The following is an 18,831-nucleotide window of genomic DNA, read 5'->3' on the forward strand; positions in this document are numbered from 1 at the left end:
GATAGATATTACAAAAGGTAAAGTCTCACATTGTGTAGGATAACCTTGACTTACTAGTTTACATATCAACTTGTGATTTGTGCTTACAAAGTATCTAGCAAGAGGTGGAAGTCCATGCAAATTTCTCAAAACATGTTCCACATTTTGTGGGTGATATTAAACCTCCATATATCCTTTGTCTTTGTGATAAGCTCAAAGAGTTATGCTATCACTATTCCTATTTGTGTATAGTTGTTTGCTAGTGGGAAGTTTCTTGTGCCAAAATCACTCTTGTTTGGATTAGGAGAGGAATAAGACAATAAGAAAGAAATAAAGGAGAAATAAAGAAAAAATGTTGTTTGGATGAATAAAAATAAGAAGGAAAAAAGTGAGAATTTTTCTCTACTTGTTTGGTTGAATAGAAAAGAGAGTGAAAAAACATATTATATAAAAAAATGTTTTTATAATGATTATAACCCAATGCCCTGATCACTTGAGCAAAACAGGATAGCTAACTTGTTATTTAAAAATTAAAATAGTCTTCAGCCTCGTTTCCCACTATACCCAAGTTCAACAACAGTTACAACGTACAGGTAACCTTTGAGACCTTAAGGGATAATTTGGTTAAAAAAAATATTATTTAAGGAGAAATTTTCAATAAACAGTGTAAATCTCACACTTGCATCGCATTACTTTATTTTTTTTTTCAATTTTCTTTCATTCTACACAACCAAATTATCCCTAAGGAAGGAAATATTTCTCTCTTGCTCAAACCTACTCAGAATTTCTGGAAGGTCCACTGTTTGAGCCACTTCTTTGTCACACCAGATTGGGCTCAACTCGTTTGGTCCATGTTAGGTAACTCTATTTCACATCTAATTAATTATCTATTCAGGACATTATGCTTTAGCTTGACTATTATAGCTTCTTTTTTTTCCCTCTAATCAAGATTGTAGAATTTCAACTCCAATTGAGCTTATATGAATGATAAAGGAGTGTTTGAAGCCTTCTCAAATAATTGAAAGTATTTGAGTTGTTCTATTATATGGATAACTATTTTGTTTTCAAGGTTTGGGTTGAACTTGTGTGAAACAAGGTTTTTAAAATTGGACCATGATTAAACTAGTGAAGAGGGTGATTTAAAGTTCAATGGTTCAATCGTATTTGAATCAATTTTATATTTTTTAATAATATATAATATTTTAAATAATAAACTAATATATATTATAAAAATTAGGATCTAAAAAATTATAAATTAACATAAATTATTAAATTACATGTTTCCTAAAAAGAACTAATAATAATTGATAAAATAATTAATACTTATGTGAAATATTTAAGTATGTATTTATTTATCTTTAAGATATTTTAAATTAAATAAAAAATTGAAATTGAAAAGGACCTATTTGACCGGTTATGAAATGATTCAATTTTTTTTTAGTATCTGAATAAATCTATTCCCGATTCAATGGGTCCAATCTAATTTTTAAAAACATTGGTGTGAAGTGCAAGCATCTAAACTAAAGGTCATTTAAACTTTTTATAAAATTGATTTTTTTTTCATTACTATCCTTCGTAAACAAGTGTCATTTAAACTTTTTAATATAATATTGATAAGATTAATTCAGTAAAATTCCTATTTTTTTTATCATTTTATTTCATTAGCTTTTATTAATAAGAACCTAAGACGGTCATAATACGGAGGAATATATATATCCATATTAAAAACTCATTGTATGTTAAATGCCTGAGTGAATATTTCATTTGAATATTAATAATATTTTTTCTCTTAAATATAAATAAATCTCAATGGAATGATATTTGATTATCCTTAAAATATTATTTATTTTAATAAGTTTAAAAGCTTTTTTTACTCTTGATATTACATTTTAATGAGAGACACTTTTTTAAAAAAATATTTTTAATTAAAAATAACATAATTTAATAAAGTTAAATTATTTCATAAATAAGTGTAATATATATATATATTTATAATCGAGACCACAAAAGTAATATTTAATGTTATATATTAAATAAATGAGAAATAAATATGGCCAGAGGGGTGGGAAAAGGCATCGGGTTGGGTGTGTCACTTCCCGAATCCTATTTGTCTACATGTATCTGCCAATTACCAAACTCTATTATAGACAACACAACAAATCACCTTCCTCGTTTCTGCACAATTTCCTTGTACTTTTCTCCATCACTCAAATCAGAAAATCACCGCAAAAAATGGGGCACTATTTCATGTTATTTTCCCGCACCGCCTCTGTTGATCAAGCCTCACCAACCCCTCACCCCTCCATTCCCTCTTCCTCAAACCCATCACACAGTATCAAGAAAACTCATCAGAGGCGGCAAGAGGGTCCACAGCACCAGCAAGTTCGGAAACTTCCTTGACTTGAAACCCGAGAACAAACCTGAAGCCTTAAATTTTGACCTTCCATGGTGTCACCCTTCTGAGTTCTGACCGTGCTCATTTTGATGTGATCATCATTGGTGCTGACCCTGCAGGCACAAGGCTCGCGGAGCAAGTGTCCCTCTATGGAGTTAAGGTTTGTTGTGTTGATCCTGAGCCTCTTCATGTGTGACCAAACAACTATGGTGTGTGGAGAGATGAGTTTGAGAGTCCTGGTCTCGAGGATTGCTTAGACAAAACATGGCCCATGGCTTTTGTTTATGTGAATGATGGCAAGTCCAAGTATTTGGTCGGTGTTATGGGAGGGTTAGTAGGAGGAAACTGAAGGAGAGATTGGTTGAAGGGTGTGTCTCCAATGGGGTTAGGTTTCACAAGGCAAAGGTGTGGCAAGTTGAGCACCAAGAGTTTGAGTCTAAAGTTTTGTGTGACGATGGGTGGAATTGAAGGGGAGTTTGGTTGTTGATGTTAGTGGATTTGGTAGTAGTTTTGTAGCATATGACAAGGTGAAAAACCATGGTTTTCAGATTGCTCATAGTGTTTTGGCTGAAGTGGATGATCACCCTTTTGATTTGGACAAGATGGTTTTGGTGGATTGGAGGGATTCTCATTTGGGGAATGAGCCCTACTTGAGAGCTAGTAGTTCAAGGTTCCCTACTTTCCTCTATGCAATGCCATTTAGTTCTAATTTGATATTTCTTGAAGAGACTTCCCTTGTGAGCCGTCCAGTGTTGTATTACATGGAAGTGAAGAGGAGGATGGTTGCAAGGCTAAGGCACTTAGGGATTAGAGTGAAGAGGGTTTTGTAGGATGAGAAGTGTTTGATTCCAATGGGAGGACCTCTTCCAAGGACCCCCCAAGAAGTGATGGCTATTGGTAGCACTTCTGGGGTAGTACACCCTTCCACAGGGTACATGGTGGCTAGAACAATGGCTGTGGCTCCAGTTGTGGCTTTTGCTATAGCTGAGTGCCTTGGTTCCACCAGAATGATCAGAGGAAAACAGCTTTCTGGTAAAGTTTTGAATAGCATGTGGCCAATTGAGAACAGGCTAGTCAGGGAATTTTACTCTTATGGAATGGAGACTCTCTTGAAGGTTGACTTGAATGGAAACAGGAGTTTCTTTGATGCATTTTTTGACTTGAAACCTTATTATTGGCAAGGGTTCCTCTCTTCGAGGTTGACTTTGAATGAGCTTGTTTGGTTAAGCATATCACTGTTTGGACATGCCTCAAATCCATCTAGGTTTGATATTCTCACAAAGTGTCATGTTCCATTGGCTAAGATGATGGGCAATATCGCTTTGGAGTACATTGGATGATGATGCAAGGTTGTGAAATGCGTGTACAAGTTTTGTTTTCATTGGTTGAACTTGCATGTTGATTTGTCGAGTTATCATTGCTATATATATTTGATAATTAGGCTGCTAATAAAAAATTAATTCAGTTGAGTTGAATGTGAAATAGACATCCACTCCTTGTGCACTTTTGTCTCCCCTGGCTATATAGTTTTAGGCTGATCTCAGACTCAGAGCCACTCTTCCATAGAGTTCCACTCCTTATGCACTTTTGTCGTTTGTGTATGCGTAATGACTAATGAGTGAGCTAATGATTCTAATTTGATTTAGTTGTATGAAAATAAAGATGTCTAAAATTAAAAACTAGTGACTTTCAAGTGAAAAAAATTAAACCAAACAGAAACTAGTTAGTTAAGAGAACATAAGCTGCTTTAACAGATAGACAATGATAACATGTTACTATGTGTGTTTGGTTTTGCGTCAATTAGCGAAGTTATATATAAAATTCTTGAATTGACGTGAGTTTATGGCAAAGTGCCACCAAACATGCACTTATACCACTGAACTAGCTAAAGTCACCGGTGCATATAACAAACAATTACTTGAATAAGTAACAGTTAATTAAAACGATAAATTGTGGCACAAGTAGTTTAGGCCTTTTATGTACTACGAAAGAGGTTCAATTTCTTGCTATGTAAATAGAGCCCTAATAGTGAATTTAGAAATTGTCCTTAGAGTTAGTACTCTAGTTTTTCAAGAAATTAGTTTCATAAATTTCTATTATGAAGATCTTGTGTTTAGGAGAACGAAAAAATTAATAGTCCAAGTTATTAAAGTTGTAAAAATAATTATATTTTTTGATAAATTTAGAATCTCTTGATCAAAAGTCAGTGACAAGTTGTTTGAAATATTATGATCTATTTAAATATTAAAAAATGGTATATCATAATGAAAATCATATAAAAATTATAAATAATAGGGTTATGCAAATTCAATTAATTATATTAGAAATGTTCTAAGATAAAAAGAAACATAAGATGTATTTTATAATATGAGAGACATATTTACATTACAATATCCTTTTTTATGATTTAAAAATTATAGTAGTTTATTTCTCAAAGGAAAAATATATGTTATCTTTTATTATATTTTAATATAAATAAAATTGTAAAGATATGTATTCATTTTCTAAACAATTCTCAACATGACAACATGTCTCCAATTTTAAATCTTTATTATTAGTTTGGGATTTTAAAAATAAATACTTTAGATAAAAATTTAAACCTAATAACGAGAGTATTTAAAATTTAAAATTAATATAAAGACCGGAAGAAAAAAAAACTTATTCTTAGAAATTGCTTCTTAATTAGTACTTCATAATTACTAAAGAACGTTAACACATTTTATTTTGAATTTGATTTTTCATACTAGTACATTATATTGTCCTGCATATTTTGCATCGAGGCTAAGAAGCGAGTTACGAAAATACCACTAAGCGGAACCGTGAAAGTGAAAAATTGAATAGTGTCGAGAAGTGACTTGCACGAAACTGCAGCTTCCGTGTCCTCCTTTTCCTATGGATCCTTGATTGAGGGCATTGAGGTCACTTCCTTCCAAGTTCAAAGTTCGAAGCCATGCGAATGAAGCCAATCCAGCTCCCGGAGCCGCCAAGCCCCACGGCGGCGCGTGGCACTCCGGACATCTTCGAATCCGGCGTCCACACCCTCGTCCGCCGCGCCGTCGTCATCGGCAACGGCTTCCCCTCCTCCGAGAATCACAGCATCGGTTTGCTCCGCGCCCTTGGCCTCTCCCACAACCACCTCCTCTACGTACGCATACGCACGCTATTTATTTTTCTTTTTAAACTCTCTCTCTCTCTCTCTATATATACACTGATTCATCATCTCTTTGTTACAGCGCGTTACGAGGCCGAGAGGTGGAATCAACGATTGGCTCCATTGGCTTCCCCTCTCTGTCCATCGAAAATTTCATTACCTAATTTCCATGTTCCGCGCCTTCTCCTCCAAATCTCACTACCTGCCCCTCACTTCCCACCCTAACGGCTTGTCCTCTATTCTCGAAGCTGATGCCAATCACATAGTCAATTTGGCTCGCGAAACTTGTGAAAAGTCAATTTCTATTCCATTTCTTTTAACTATAATATGATGTGTTATGAAAAGTAATTTGAATCTAATTGATATTTTGATTTTTTTTTTTTTGTCCAGGGAGGGACCGTTATTGGTGGTTGCATCTGGAAGAGACACCATTTCTGTTGCGAGTTCCATAAAACGTTTAGCTCCTGACCTTGTTTTTGTTGTTCAGGTATGCACTTGCATTTTATGCTGTGATTGATTTTGTTCACCTTTGCTGTGATAGCTTGTAAAGTCTGGGCGGTGGTGTTTTTGTGCAGATAAGCAACGTGATTCAATTCAAACTGTGCTATATGTGTTCTTACTTATCCTAGGTTTTGCTTCTTTGATAAACGTGTGACTGCTATGGTTTAGTGGTTTTTTGTTTGATTTGAACCTGCAATATAAAGTAAAGAAATGTGTTCATTGTTCAGTGCCTTAAAAGTTCACCAAGAGTGAAACTCAGCATGTGGTTGACAAATGTTGGTGTTGCAATTGCATTCCAAAATAGGAGTAGCAACCTACTTTCTTGGCTTGGGAATTTTCAGTTTGTATTTCAGCTGTTATGCTAGTACAGCTCTTGGATTCCATGGCATGGTCTTGACTCTTGAGTCTTGATAGGAGATTGAGAAGATTCTATGCTTCTTCAATACTCCTTTTCCCCAATGTCTAGAGCTTGTATTTCTTTTGCTTAATTTTTTTTGCATGTTACTGTTTGTTTTAATGTCTTTCCAATATTTTTAGGCAAATAATTTTAAGATGCTTAGCTGAGCCAGACGTTTTTAACTCTTAATTTATCCAATGAAAATATATAAAACTATGTGCTTGTTCCTAAGAAATAGTAGATTATCTATGTTGTATCAGTCATTCAGTCTCAATTTGTACTGTATGCGGTGTGGTAACTTATTGCATTTCTATACTACTGTGGTGTTTATTGCTTCATTTAAGCATTGGCTTCAATTTGTAACTTTGACTATTATTTTCCCCTTCTGGACAGATACAACATCCAAGGTCTCATTTGAATAGGTTTGACATGGTAATTACACCTCATCATGATTATTATCCTTTGACTCCAGAAGGACAGAAGCAGGTTCCTAAGTTTCTTAGAAGGTGGATAACTCCACGCGAACCTCCAGATAGTCATGTGGTATGTGTAATGTGCAGCATATTATGTGACTGCATTAGATTTTACTGTACTGGAGATAATGTGGTTTTAGTTTGATGTTGGCTATTGTCTATTGCTGAGGATTGTATGTGATAATTTATATTAGGTTCTGACATTGGGAGCCTTACATCGAATAGATTTTGCTTCACTTCGCAGTGCTGCCATTACATGGCAAGATGTGTTTGCAAATGTTCCAAGGCCATTGCTCGTGGTCAACATTGGAGGACCAACAAGTAATTTCTATTATACTTATCCTAGTCATGTTTCTTAATTATTTCTCAGTTTTCCTGTGGTTAAATTCCAATGTCTTCTTTGGGATAAATCTTTATATCATTGTAAGTGAAACACTGGGATGCATTAAAATTGTAAAGGTTGTGAAAAAGAAGGACTAACAGTATACCCTCAGAAGAAAAAAAGGATAATGCTTATGATCCAATTGCAAGGTATGGGACTTAGTCTCGCATTGGAAGTATGGGATTCTAATGTGGGGTTTATAAGACCTTGGGCTCTCCAACTACAATGGCTAACTTTTGTGATGTGGTTCTCCTAAGATTCTTATAAAAAAATCTTTGGGAATTAGGGGAATCAGCAGAGGGAAGACAGAGTACATCATTAGAAAGTAGAAACCATATGAAGGCTTTGCAGACAGTGGGCTGACATTGCAATATACATTTTACTGTGCTGTAGCAATGGTTTAAAAGAAGACTAAACTTCATGTAGAGTAATGGCCCTGGGTCAGAATTGCAGTACTCATGATTTTTTTTCTATACATAAACTTTCTCATGAATTTAATAATTAGCAATGTTAGTATTGCACACTTGGGGGGGGGGGGGGGGGGGGGCAACAAAAGTTTGAAGTTTTAACTGGCCTAATTGTTAGTATTAGCAATGAGGATAAGGATTTATGTTTGGTAACTTCACTGGTCAAAAGATATACTTATTCACCTAATTTCCATTATATATACAGGAAACTGTCGGTATGGTGTCGACCTTGCAAAGCAGTTAGCAACATGTTTGCTCAGTGTTCTTGGTAGTTGTGGGAGTGTAAGAATATCCTTTTCAGATAGGACTCCACAAAAGGTATATCATACCATGAAGTTTCTTAAGCTGGTATTATTGAGCGAATTTTTTTCATCTCTGACACACTTATTGTTTCCTTTATTTGTCTTTTAAACAGTTATCGAATATTATAGTCAAAGAACTTGGAAATAATCCAAAAGTTTATATTTGGGATGGGCAAGGTAAATATTTATCCAGGTTTAGAATAGATTATTTAATCAGATTTGTTAAATTTGTTTTAACAGTCAGAATGTGGTTAATCCATGTCACTAACACAATTTTCAGAACCAAACCCACAAATGGGGCATCTAGCTTGGGCCGATGCATTTGTTGTCACAGCAGATTCAGTTAGCATGATAAGTGAAGCTTGCAGCACTGGGTATGTCTGTCAGAAATATTTCTATGATTAGATTCTCCCCACTCTGATCTTTAAATGATTTTACTGAAATTTAGTATTTATAGAGTCCACTGATGCTTCTTGATTTGTACCTGATTCTATATGATTTTGTTGTTGCTATTGTTGTAGATTGATACATGTAATTTTTTTTATCTGATATTTGTTTTTAAGAAATCAGTTTTGTTCCTCCCACAGGAAGCCTGTGTATATTATGGGAGCTGAGCGTTGCAGATGGAAGTTCACAGAATTCCACAAATCATTGAGAGAACGAGGAGTTGTTCGGCCTTTTACAGGGTCTGAGGATGTAAGTTGGATTCCTACTTACTCATCAAGTACATGGACTGAAATTAATATTTCGAATTGTTGATGGACGTTTTTCTTGGAATTATATATCTTGTGCTGTCAAGTATCCATGTTTTAATCAGTATATATTTCCTGAAATTTTCAGATATCGGAAAATTGGAGTTATCCACCCCTTGATGACACTTCTGATGCAGCTAAACGGGTTCATGAAGCGCTTGCTGCCCGAGGGTGGAAACTGAAGATATAGAACACAATTATTAGTTCACATGATACTCAATTTTTGTTATATTTATCGTTAAGGTCGTAACCATTTGTTGTTTGGAAGATAGTGTCCAAAATTTCATGTTTCTTTGATAGCACGAATAGAAAATACCGTTTGGGTGTTCGTCATTCTTTCCACCATAGCAATTTTCAAGGATGTAATGTAGTATAAGGTTAACTGTGCGATTGCAGCTTGTAAACTGGGAGGAAATTTTTTACTTTTTTGTGCCGATTGACACATTTTAATAAATGAGGTGAATAAAAAATTTGTTTGTGCTGTAAACAAAATGAACTGTTTATTTTTTATTGTATCCTTCTTCTTGTTATTTATCTTCACTTTTTTCTTGTGATCCTTTTAGCTTCGAGACGTCGGTGTACTGATAAATATGAAAAGGTTTATATGAACTGACATTGCCAATAGCTGACATTTTTATTTTTAATTGATGTAAGCTAAAACCTGCAGTGTCTTACACAAGAAAATGTTATAAATTTATGATAATTTTAAGAATGGATTATAGTGCTTTTAACTACTAGGCCTAGATGCAAATTATAAATTTTCGACTGATTAATTTTTATGTATGACCCAAAAACATGACACAATCTGCGTGTCCAAGTCCCACCAAACCCCTTCATATGTACTTGGTTTTTTATGGTGTTTGTTTTTGGCTTGAATCATGCGACCTGCCTATTTTGTTTTCGTTTGTATTGCACTACTTATCCAACCCCTGCACAAAATTGAGATATATAATATACAAATAAATAAATAATTCACAAGTATAGTTATTTATTGGTTTATCATCATTCGATAGTTTAGTTAGCGATTTTGTCACATTCTTGGGAGAGAACATTACAGAATCAAGGAAAAGTGCTTTTGGTACTATGTGGAGCAAGTAAGTTCTTAACAACTTCATTACAAACCTTATGAGAATCAGACTTCACAGAAACATAGAGCATCTTCACTAACCAACCCTGTTAATTAAATGGCTCAACCATTATGCATCCTCTATATATACACCTGTAACAATTTCAACATTACATACTACAAAAGAACTGCAATAGCCCGTTGTGATGGACTCAGGGAAAGAGGGTGAGGCACCAGCAGCCACCAGCAGCCCAGAATCGAGGAGGACCAGGAGCAATGGAAAAGTGAAAGCTTTTGCTGATGCTGCGCCACCTTCTGCAACTGTAGTTTCCACAAAAGCTACCCCACTCCCAAGAGGTGGATGGAAAAAGGGTGTTGCAATCCTTGATTTCATCATTAGGCTCGGAGCCATTGGTTCTGCTCTTGGTGCTGCTGCCATCATGGGGAACAGTGAACAGATACTTCCATTCTTCACGCAGTTCTTTCAGTTTCATGCTCAATGGGATGATTTTCCAATGTTCCAGTAAGTTTATGTTCCATAATAAAGATTGCGTCCAATTTTGGATATCACAAAACATTTTCTCTTCTATAGTGCTAGTGCTAATGCTATGTTACTATATGTATACCACTTTTCTAACACACATATACAAAAAAGAGCTCACAAATAGTTACACTTATTAGATATAAAGATCATTCTTTTATTTAGGTCTTTACATGCAGGTTTTTTGTGTTTGCAAATGGAGCAGCAGGTGGATTCCTCATCCTCTCCTTGCCATTTTCAATTGTCTGCATTGTTCGGCCTTACACAGTAGGGCCAAGGCTTCTACTTGTGATCCTAGACATAGTAAGCTTGAATTATTGACCAACATGTTTTGTTCAAAGTTCAAACAATTACTTCACTTTAATATTTACTAGAAACTACATGTTGCAGTTAATGATGGCTTTAGTGATGGCAGCTGCTTCATCTGCTGCAGCTGTTGTATACTTGGCTCACAATGGGAGCCAAGATGCAAATTGGATAGCCATTTGTCAGCAGTTCACTGACTTCTGTCAGGTTACCAGTGAGGCTGTGGTGGCTTCTTTCGTTGCAGCATTTCTCTTAATTTGCTTGATTGTGGTGTCCTCTGTGGCTCTCAAAAGGGGTTAAAAAGATAAATTGGATTGGATGGTAATGGTGGTGCTTGATAGAAGTTACTCTTGTATAATTATTATTGTAAAGGTGTATGAGTTCGAGGTGTAACTGATGTGTGTTACATTAAAGTTAAAAATCATGTTCAAGTTTGTGGTTCCTAAGTTCCAACAAATTCTACATTGTAAATCTGAGTCCAATGCTAAAAGCCTTCCTTCCTCATACGGTTTTTTTTTTTTTGACCGGTGTTTATTTCAATTCCTCTATTTTTTAATTACCTTTTTATAGAGAATAATAAAACAAGAGAAATTTGATAAAAAAAAAAAATAAAACAACAGAGATATACATTTAAGAGAAATGCTAGGAAAACTATTTTTATTTACTCTACTTTATTTATCAGTTGAAATTTATTAAAAATTATAAATTTTTGTAAGTCTCACATTTTATCTTAATTTATAATTTTAACCAATAAAAAAAATATTTTAAAAGTATGTTATTAGCATTTCTTTATCTTATTTACAAGAATACACACAAAATTTAATTAATATAATAAAAATTATTATCAAATATATCTATTTTTTGTTAAAAGTAAGATATGCTCCTAATTGAAAGTTACGGAATTAATTTCCAAGATCTTTATTCATTGGAGTAATTTTTACATTAGATTCTTGATGACAAACTGATCTTATCTAAATAAAAACTGAAACAAAATTCAAAAACTGAAAATGAATAAATTGAAAAAAGTATATGTTTTTAGAATTAATTTTGAAAGTTAATGTAAACAAACCAAACTTATATATAAGTATATGTTTTTATTCTTCACAAAAAAAGTATATATTTTTATTTATAAATTTTATATCACTTGTATTCACACTTTTATTTCTTATATATTTTACAAGATTATCACATAGTTTATACTTATTTATAAAAGTATATTGAATTGAAAATATTTTGTGACTATTTGAGTAAAAATATATAAATTCGATTATCAAATAATGTAAAATTATTTTTAACACTCCATAGTTTGAAAAGATATATTACTATTAACTTTATATAATGATTAATAGATGATATATTAGTATTTTCATTGTATGTTTTATTATTTATTATTTATTTAATACTTTACCCAAATAAAAATAAGACTGAAATAAAAAGTTAATATAATTTAAACCATTTTAAATTAGATCAAATTGAAATTTTGAACGAACCAATTAAAAAGAAAATTTGAAGTAATTATATGAGATGATTTTCTCACTAGAAGGCTATATTTATTTATGCCTAGGGATTAGTTAGGAGGTTTATTTTGTCATTTTAGCAAAGGATTTTCTTTGGGAAGAAGTTGAGTCTGATCGACTCAACCTCAACCTTCTCCTGGTTCCTGCATTGCGTTGCTCTCTCTATACCTTCTAATTCCCAAATTTCTAGGGTTTGGTACAGAGAGAAAAAGGAACATAAGATGTCTCAGAACGGGAAGCTGATGCCAAATCTAGACCAGCATAGCACCAAGCTTCTCAATCTCACTGTTCTTCAACGAATCGACCCTTTTGTCGAGGAAATTCTCATCACCGCTGCGCATGTCACCTTCTACGAGTTCAACATCGACCTCAGCCAATGGGTTCGCTTTCTCTCTATATATCATTTTTTTTTCATTCATTCCATCTCCATTCCCTATCAATTCTCATCATCGCTCTCTTCCGCGATTGCTTCGCAGAGCCGCAAGGACGTTGAAGGATCTCTCTTCGTTGTCAAGAGGTTCATACTTTTCTTCTTCTCTTTTTTGTTTTTTTATATCACACAAATTCATCACTTTAACGATCTAAATTTTGGGATTCCAAGTTTATCTTGTGCTTATGGCGTTGTTTAATTTCAGGAACACGCAACCGCGATTTCAGTTTATTGTGATGAACCGTCGCAATACTGGTTAGTGACTCCGTCTGCTTCTTTTTTTTCTTTTTTCTTTTGTCGTTTAAAAAAGTGGGAAAATTGTTCTGGTTGTTGAAAACTGGGCGTAACGTGCAATTGATCTTCTTCGATGATAGTATGAATTGCTGACACTTGGCTAATGTGGTATTTGGATTTGGTTGTGAAAACTTGTCATTTTGTTTGTCTTGTAAAATATATTAAATGTTAGTTATTTTATTCTTCTATGTTTGATTGTGTGAGGTAATATATTAATATGGTTTTAGTAAGTAGGTGTGCTTTTAACCTTAAAATTATAGGATTGGGGCTTGGGTATTGGCTATCGACATTGCACACGCAACATCTTGCCATCAATATTGTGAGTACTATGAATTAGTAAATGCATAAACTGTAAATGTCTTTTAAACCTTGTTTTAAGGATTAAATAGATACTGTATTGATACTAAACTTGGTGGTGGAGAACTGCCTAATGTCCATGCATGTAACTTGCATTTTACCCTTTTCCATGCTGGCATAAGCAGAAAATTTGGTGGAGAATCTCTTGGGCGATTTCGAGTATGAAGTTCAGGTTCCATATTTGCTGTATAGAAATGCTGCTCAAGAAGTGAATGGTATCTGGTTCTATAATGCACGTGAATGTGAAGAGGTTGCCAATCTTTTTAGCAGGTATTGCTCTTCATATGGATTGAATTATGGAAATGCTATGTGTCTCACATGGTCACATTTTTTTTTCATAGCTAAATTGTCAGATTTTGGCAAAATATTGCCATTTTGTATTGTGCTTGTTTGGATTATTTTATTTTATTTTGCTCAAAATAGTTTATAAGCATCATCTTTATGAGTGTTTTTGAAAAAGAAGAAAAACATTTTTTTCCAATAGTTTAAGTAAATTCTGACATGGTTGTAGTGTATTGTTTGGAAACTTGATGTGTGTAAAGTGTAGGTGTTTAAAGTCACTGACTGAAAGTTGATTTGGGACACTTCCAAGAGATAAAGAGTAATATATCCTGTCCTTTTGTCTTTTGAAAGTCAAACACTGATGTACCTATTAGGTATTGAATTAATCAGCTCTCCTCGTGCCAGTTCCTAAAGGATGTTTAATTCAACTCAAGGGTTCCTGACCAAAATATGGTGTTTTGTATGATGGTCAAATTAAATTTTCAAGCATTAGTTGAAGCCTTGAAGGAATCCTGAACTTAGTTGATTATATACCATAGATTTCATATAAGCTATATGTGCAACAATTAGCTTTGTTCTGTTTAATGATTTGCTTTGCTTGTCAATTCTTTTTGCACATTACCATGGGTTTTAGTTGGATTTTTACTATATAGTCTTTTAACATTGTCCAATGTACTGAGAATCTGAGATTTAAAAGTATGGTGTCACTTATAAAAATTGGCAAAACTTGGATTAAGCAATACTGATACCCTGTTATGTAGATATTTTTCTGATAAAAATGGCAAGAAAATGATCAAAATATTGTACATATACAAAGAACGGGAAAACAAAGATTTAATTAGCTGCTCCATCCATTACAACTATATCCCAGTAGTGTCTGAGAAACTGTAGATGTTACCTGTGGAGAGAAAGGGTAGTGGAGGACAAAAATAATCAAAGTCTCCCTGTTTCTCTCTCTTTTTCTTATTATTCTGCAAATGTTTTGCAAGACACAAGTCTCTTAGCAATGTCTTTAGTTGCTGATGTTAGCATAGAGATCTAGATTTATTTGGAACTTATAAAAAAATCATGTACATATGATTCATATATATTTGGCTATTTTTCAGGATCCTTAATGCGTATGCTAAGGTTCCTCCCAAGTCGAAGGTTTCTTCCACAAAGAGGTAATAATATGCTTCTAACTGGTTAAGTGACTCCGTCCAAGCATCTGCTTGCTCCCCCATGAGTGGCGGGACTGGTTTAATAGATGATATTCTAGTTTTTTAATTCTAATCAAACTTCTTTTATGTACTCATATCCATGCTCCTGACAAATGCCATGGATTTGAAGTGATCTTGATGGATGTGTTTTCACTCTCTCTTTCTCATTTCTGCTGCATGCTCTGTCTTGTCTCTTTCTTGTCTGCTGCTTTTGTGGGCTACTTCCTTACTTTCCAAAATACTATCCTGGATCATTTCGTCCCTCTTTTAGTGGAGATCACCACTTTTAGCTATTTGGAATTTGGAACCTGTATTTTGGGGAGATCAACCCCTGTATTCCTAGTTTACTGCTTGGATTTATGTGGGATATGATGAGTAGATTTATTCTGTACATGTTGATATATATTAATTATGCAACTTACACCTAGTCATGTTATCATATAATTGTGTATGTGTAATTGTATTTCTATTTTGGTTGGGAAAGGGGACAAGTTCCTCTATTTGCCCATTATTGTTTTCTTTTTATATGGTGTTCTACAAATACCAATGTCTGTTTCAAGGGCATTTGTGTTCTTACTGTCTTTGATGCAGAAATATTGGGCAGCATTGTTGCTTTCTTAGTTCTCTTCTTTTTCTATACTTTTTTCTATTTATTTTTTAGGCTTTGGAGAATATTTTACCCTCATTGTACTATTCTCATTTTCTCTCTGAAAAAAGGGGCATTTTTCTTGTGTCACCAAACCAATAAGTGATTATTCAATACTTGACAGCTCAGCTAGCATACCTTAGACATTAGCCATTTATTTTTTGACATTGTATACTTTGAATTTGAGTAAATGGTTCTGCTTATACTTATTGCAGTGAGTTTGAGGAACTAGAAGCAGTACCAACTATGGCAGTAATCGATGGTCCTCTTGAGCCATCATCATCTACTACTTCCAATGTGGCTGATGTTCCTGATGATCCATCCTTTGTAAATTTCTTCAGTGTATGTACCATTGTGAACTGTTATTTGCTTATAATAATTTGTTATTGCAATTTTTTTATCCATTCATTTTTTTCTTTAATGTGTTGATGTTTTTACTGTGGAGATGGATAAGTGCATGTATGCTTAACTTGGTTGTGTGCTTTGGTTTCTGGTACTTGTCTGCTTTTTTTTATCATGCAACATGTCAATATATAACAGTTTCAGCTATATACTAAATACTAATAGACTTAACTGCTGATTTCTATTGGAGAAAACAGGATCTGAATTTAATCTACAATAACATACTGGACAAAAATAAATCTATTGAACTACGCCTTATTCCATCTAATGTCTTAAATTCTTCTTTCACTGCAAGTTCCAATTATAGTATCTCATTATAAGAGACTCATTTTTACATTTATCTTTTGCATTCAAACTTTATTTGGTTGTCCATTTTTTTGGTGTTTTCTTTGATAGACTAGTCCAGACAATTTGAAATCCATTTGGCTGTCAATTTTTTCAGCATTTTCTTTGCTGAGCTGTAGGACCCACTGATGACTTTGGTGCTCCACTTATGATTTAATTAAATTGATATTACAAGGATTGTTTCTCATGATAAGTTATTAAATATTTGTAAATGAGTTCTGATGAGGTTGATTTTTTGCTGATACTTTACTATTGCAGGCAGCCATGGCTATTGGGAATACTTCAAATGCTCCAATTAATGGACAACCTTGTCAGTCTTCGGCTACAATTTCTTCATCTTCAGTGCCAACTAATGCTGCTACACCCACTGTACCAACCTTACAGATACCCACTCTTTCTGCATCTACTCCTCTAATACCTCAGCTTGATGCTGCTGAACTCATCAGCAGCAGTAACCGAACTGCAAAACTTGTGAAGCCATCTTTTTTCGTCCCTCCCCCTTCTTCAGCAATGATGATACCCCCTGTATCTTCATCTACACCTTCAGCCCCTCCACTTCATCCTGCTGTTAATGTACAACGCCCATATGGTGCTCCACTGCTACAGCCATTTCCACCACCAAATCCACCACCATCACTTGCTCCTGCTCCCTCTCCCTCTCCAAGCTATGGTCCAGTTATTTCCAGAGAAAAGGTTCGAGATGCTCTTCTGGTGCTTGTTCAGGTTAGTCTACTTTCTTGGAGCTTGCCTATGATATTCTGTGTAGGGAATTCAATGATCCTAAATGACTGTCAGGGAGCAAATAATTTTGTATGATCCTATCGTAATGTCATTCTATTTCATACCAGGGACAGATTATCATCATCTCATTTTATTTTTGCTTTTTGGTTGTCTAGCAGGACAATCAATTCATTGACATGGTCTATAGAGCGCTGCTGAATGCTCATCAATCATGACTTTCACGAGGTGTTTAATTATCATCTCGCTGGATGAATTGTTTTTTGGGCTGAATTACATTTGCTATACTTTTTAGGCCAGGCTATATTATGTCCTAAACTTTGAAATGTTTCAGTCGTATTCAATTTGTAAAATTGGTTGTGCTTTGTGGTGACCATTTTGATCTAGCTAGTTTCCTGTGTCTGTTTTTTAGACAAGTCATTGCAATTTAACTGCCATATCAACTGTATTAGTTAGGTGACATGGCAGGAAATGGTGAGGTCCAGATGAATGGTTAGCAATTCGGAACTGATTTCACAAATTATGTTGATCGACTGAAACAAATCTCCAAGTTATAAGGGGGGGTGCAAAGGTTGTTACTGAGCCTTGTTTATTGTGTATTTTATTAAATTGTTATGTCAAAGAAGACTTTGTATAGCACCATTGGTCAGTGTTTCAAAGAAAATGGATTGTGCTGCATAATGCAAGTATATAATCAGCCCGATCTTTTTGATGGATTACAAGTGTCAAGTGACTGAGAATCATTCTGATGATGATGACGACAAAGCAGTTCCTGTTTCCTTACTATATCAATTTGAAAAGTTTTATTATCATGAGCCAAGCTCAAATCCTGTGAATCAGTAAGGTTTAACCTTATTGTCCATTACTTTAGCAAATCAAATGCAAGACGAACCTAAAACAAGGTTTAATAGCAGCCTGTACATTAAAAGAGCAATTAGGCACAACACGGTGGGACTCACGAGAGATAGTTGCAGAATTAATTAGATAATTCAATTGAAATAAGCATTTGATTCCTAGACGAATTCTACCGTAATAGTTGCAGAATTAATTAGATATTTTACCCTCATCCTTACCAATTTGCCCCTCCCACTCACACAACTTTCCTCTTCACTCCGCCTTTGTCAAACACGCGCCACTCCCACCTTCGTCAAACTTGATTCACAAGGAAGAGGCATTGTTGCCATCGCTGTGAGGGTCTACCTTTGTCGTTAAAGGGAGTACAAGACAAAGAGTAAGAGAGGGAAGGAGAATGATCTACGCATTGTTTTTTGAGATCGAGATCTGGTCCCTCCAAATCCAAATCGTCATCAAGATGTAGATCAAGAATAAATCTTGTGATTTGATTTTTATATTTCTTGATTCTGATTGTTTTCGTTTCAAAAATGAGTTTCTCTTCGAGATTTGAAACATCATGGTTGCACAACAACGTCGAGGGACTTTCGTGGTGATGTTAGGGTTGTCTTTAGTGGCGAAGACGGCGTGATTGTCCATGGTGAGGAAGGTCAAGCAGTGGTAGATGGGGAGAGAGAAAAGGAAGGGGAAAAAGGGGTGCAAAAACTCACCTCATTTACTCTAGATCCACCACAACCATCATAGATCTTCTCAAAGGTGCTTCTCCCTATGACATTCACCAACATTTGTCATAACCAAACTTCAATTGATTTTTAGATTGATTTGTTGATGGATTTGAAAAAAATTAAACTTGAATTGATTTTGGAACTGCAATTAGTGGAATTAGGGAGGTGCAACAATGGTTGCCATGGAATCGGGTGGACAACAAGGGAGGTGCGACAGTCAGACATGTGGTGTATGTTGCCTGTTGGTGGATGGGGTGGGGGCAGGACAAAGTGGAAAAGAAAAGGAAAAAAATGAGAAAATAAAAAATAAAAATAAGAAAATCCTTTGGCCA

The 18,831-nt window shown here is 34.6% G+C and overlaps 3 protein-coding genes and 1 pseudogene across 6 annotated transcripts; all 4 read left to right on the top strand.

The window, feature by feature from the left end:
• Nucleotides 1-2,029: 2,029 nt before the first annotated feature.
• LOC100780804 (capsanthin/capsorubin synthase, chromoplastic-like) lies at nucleotides 2,030-3,856 on the top strand (annotated as a pseudogene).
• Nucleotides 3,857-5,162: 1,306 nt separating this feature from the next.
• LOC100813086 (mitochondrial fission protein ELM1) lies at nucleotides 5,163-9,221 on the top strand. Its single transcript, XM_003540204.4, has 10 exons — nucleotides 5,163-5,519; nucleotides 5,608-5,819; nucleotides 5,916-6,012; nucleotides 6,817-6,966; nucleotides 7,091-7,217; nucleotides 7,951-8,063; nucleotides 8,161-8,224; nucleotides 8,328-8,421; nucleotides 8,635-8,743; nucleotides 8,888-9,221. The coding sequence occupies exons 1-10, from the start codon at nucleotides 5,325-5,327 to the stop codon at nucleotides 8,987-8,989; spliced, it is 1,263 nt and encodes a 420-aa protein (XP_003540252.1). The 5' UTR covers nucleotides 5,163-5,324; the 3' UTR covers nucleotides 8,990-9,221.
• A 655-nt stretch (nucleotides 9,222-9,876) lies between these two features.
• LOC100527457 (casparian strip membrane protein 5) lies at nucleotides 9,877-11,216 on the top strand. Of its 3 annotated transcripts, none has more exons than XM_041007070.1 (3): nucleotides 9,877-10,388; nucleotides 10,612-10,709; nucleotides 10,797-11,216. In XM_041007070.1, exons 1-3 carry the CDS (start codon nucleotides 10,072-10,074, stop codon nucleotides 10,907-10,909), a joined length of 528 nt encoding a protein of 175 aa, XP_040863004.1. In that variant the 5' UTR covers nucleotides 9,877-10,071; the 3' UTR covers nucleotides 10,910-11,216. The 3 variants fall into 3 exon arrangements, with proteins under 3 accessions (XP_040863004.1, XP_040863003.1, NP_001236338.1); XM_041007069.1 differs by having other exon boundaries at nucleotides 9,885-10,388; nucleotides 10,586-10,709; nucleotides 10,781-11,216; NM_001249409.2 differs by having other exon boundaries at nucleotides 10,042-10,388; nucleotides 10,586-10,709; nucleotides 10,797-11,104.
• A 1,070-nt stretch (nucleotides 11,217-12,286) lies between these two features.
• LOC100814161 (mRNA-decapping enzyme-like protein) lies at nucleotides 12,287-17,600 on the top strand. 2 transcript variants are annotated; one of them, XM_006592706.4, is made up of 8 exons: nucleotides 12,287-12,609; nucleotides 12,706-12,746; nucleotides 12,865-12,914; nucleotides 13,436-13,580; nucleotides 14,699-14,755; nucleotides 15,653-15,779; nucleotides 16,443-16,907; nucleotides 17,081-17,600. In XM_006592706.4, the coding sequence occupies exons 1-8, from the start codon at nucleotides 12,451-12,453 to the stop codon at nucleotides 17,138-17,140; spliced, it is 1,104 nt and encodes a 367-aa protein (XP_006592769.1). In that variant the 5' UTR covers nucleotides 12,287-12,450; the 3' UTR covers nucleotides 17,141-17,600. The 2 variants fall into 2 exon arrangements, with proteins under 2 accessions (XP_006592769.1, XP_003540254.1); XM_003540206.4 differs by having other exon boundaries at nucleotides 17,084-17,600.
• The last annotated feature ends 1,231 nt before the right edge of the window (nucleotides 17,601-18,831 follow it).

This window comes from Glycine max, chromosome 12, assembly GCF_000004515.6.
Source record: "Glycine max cultivar Williams 82 chromosome 12, Glycine_max_v4.0, whole genome shotgun sequence".
Lineage (NCBI taxonomy): Eukaryota > Viridiplantae > Streptophyta > Magnoliopsida > Fabales > Fabaceae > Glycine > Glycine max.

Coding starts and splice junctions, on each gene's coding strand:
- LOC100527457 (NM_001249409.2), top strand. CDS start 10,072: ATGGACTCAGGGAAAGAGGGTGAGGCACCAGCAGCCACCAGCAGCCCA. Junction 10,389..10,585: donor GATGATTTTCCAATGTTCCA/GTAAGTTTATGT, acceptor CTTTACATGCAG/GTTTTTTGTGTTTGCAAATG. Junction 10,710..10,796: donor TACTTGTGATCCTAGACATA/GTAAGCTTGAAT, acceptor TACATGTTGCAG/TTAATGATGGCTTTAGTGAT.
- LOC100813086 (XM_003540204.4), top strand. CDS start 5,325: ATGCGAATGAAGCCAATCCAGCTCCCGGAGCCGCCAAGCCCCACGGCG. Junction 5,520..5,607: donor CCCACAACCACCTCCTCTAC/GTACGCATACGC, acceptor TCTTTGTTACAG/CGCGTTACGAGGCCGAGAGG. Junction 8,225..8,327: donor TTATATTTGGGATGGGCAAG/GTAAATATTTAT, acceptor CACAATTTTCAG/AACCAAACCCACAAATGGGG.
- LOC100814161 (XM_006592706.4), top strand. CDS start 12,451: ATGTCTCAGAACGGGAAGCTGATGCCAAATCTAGACCAGCATAGCACC. Junction 13,581..14,698: donor GTTGCCAATCTTTTTAGCAG/GTATTGCTCTTC, acceptor GCTATTTTTCAG/GATCCTTAATGCGTATGCTA. Junction 14,756..15,652: donor AAGGTTTCTTCCACAAAGAG/GTAATAATATGC, acceptor TACTTATTGCAG/TGAGTTTGAGGAACTAGAAG.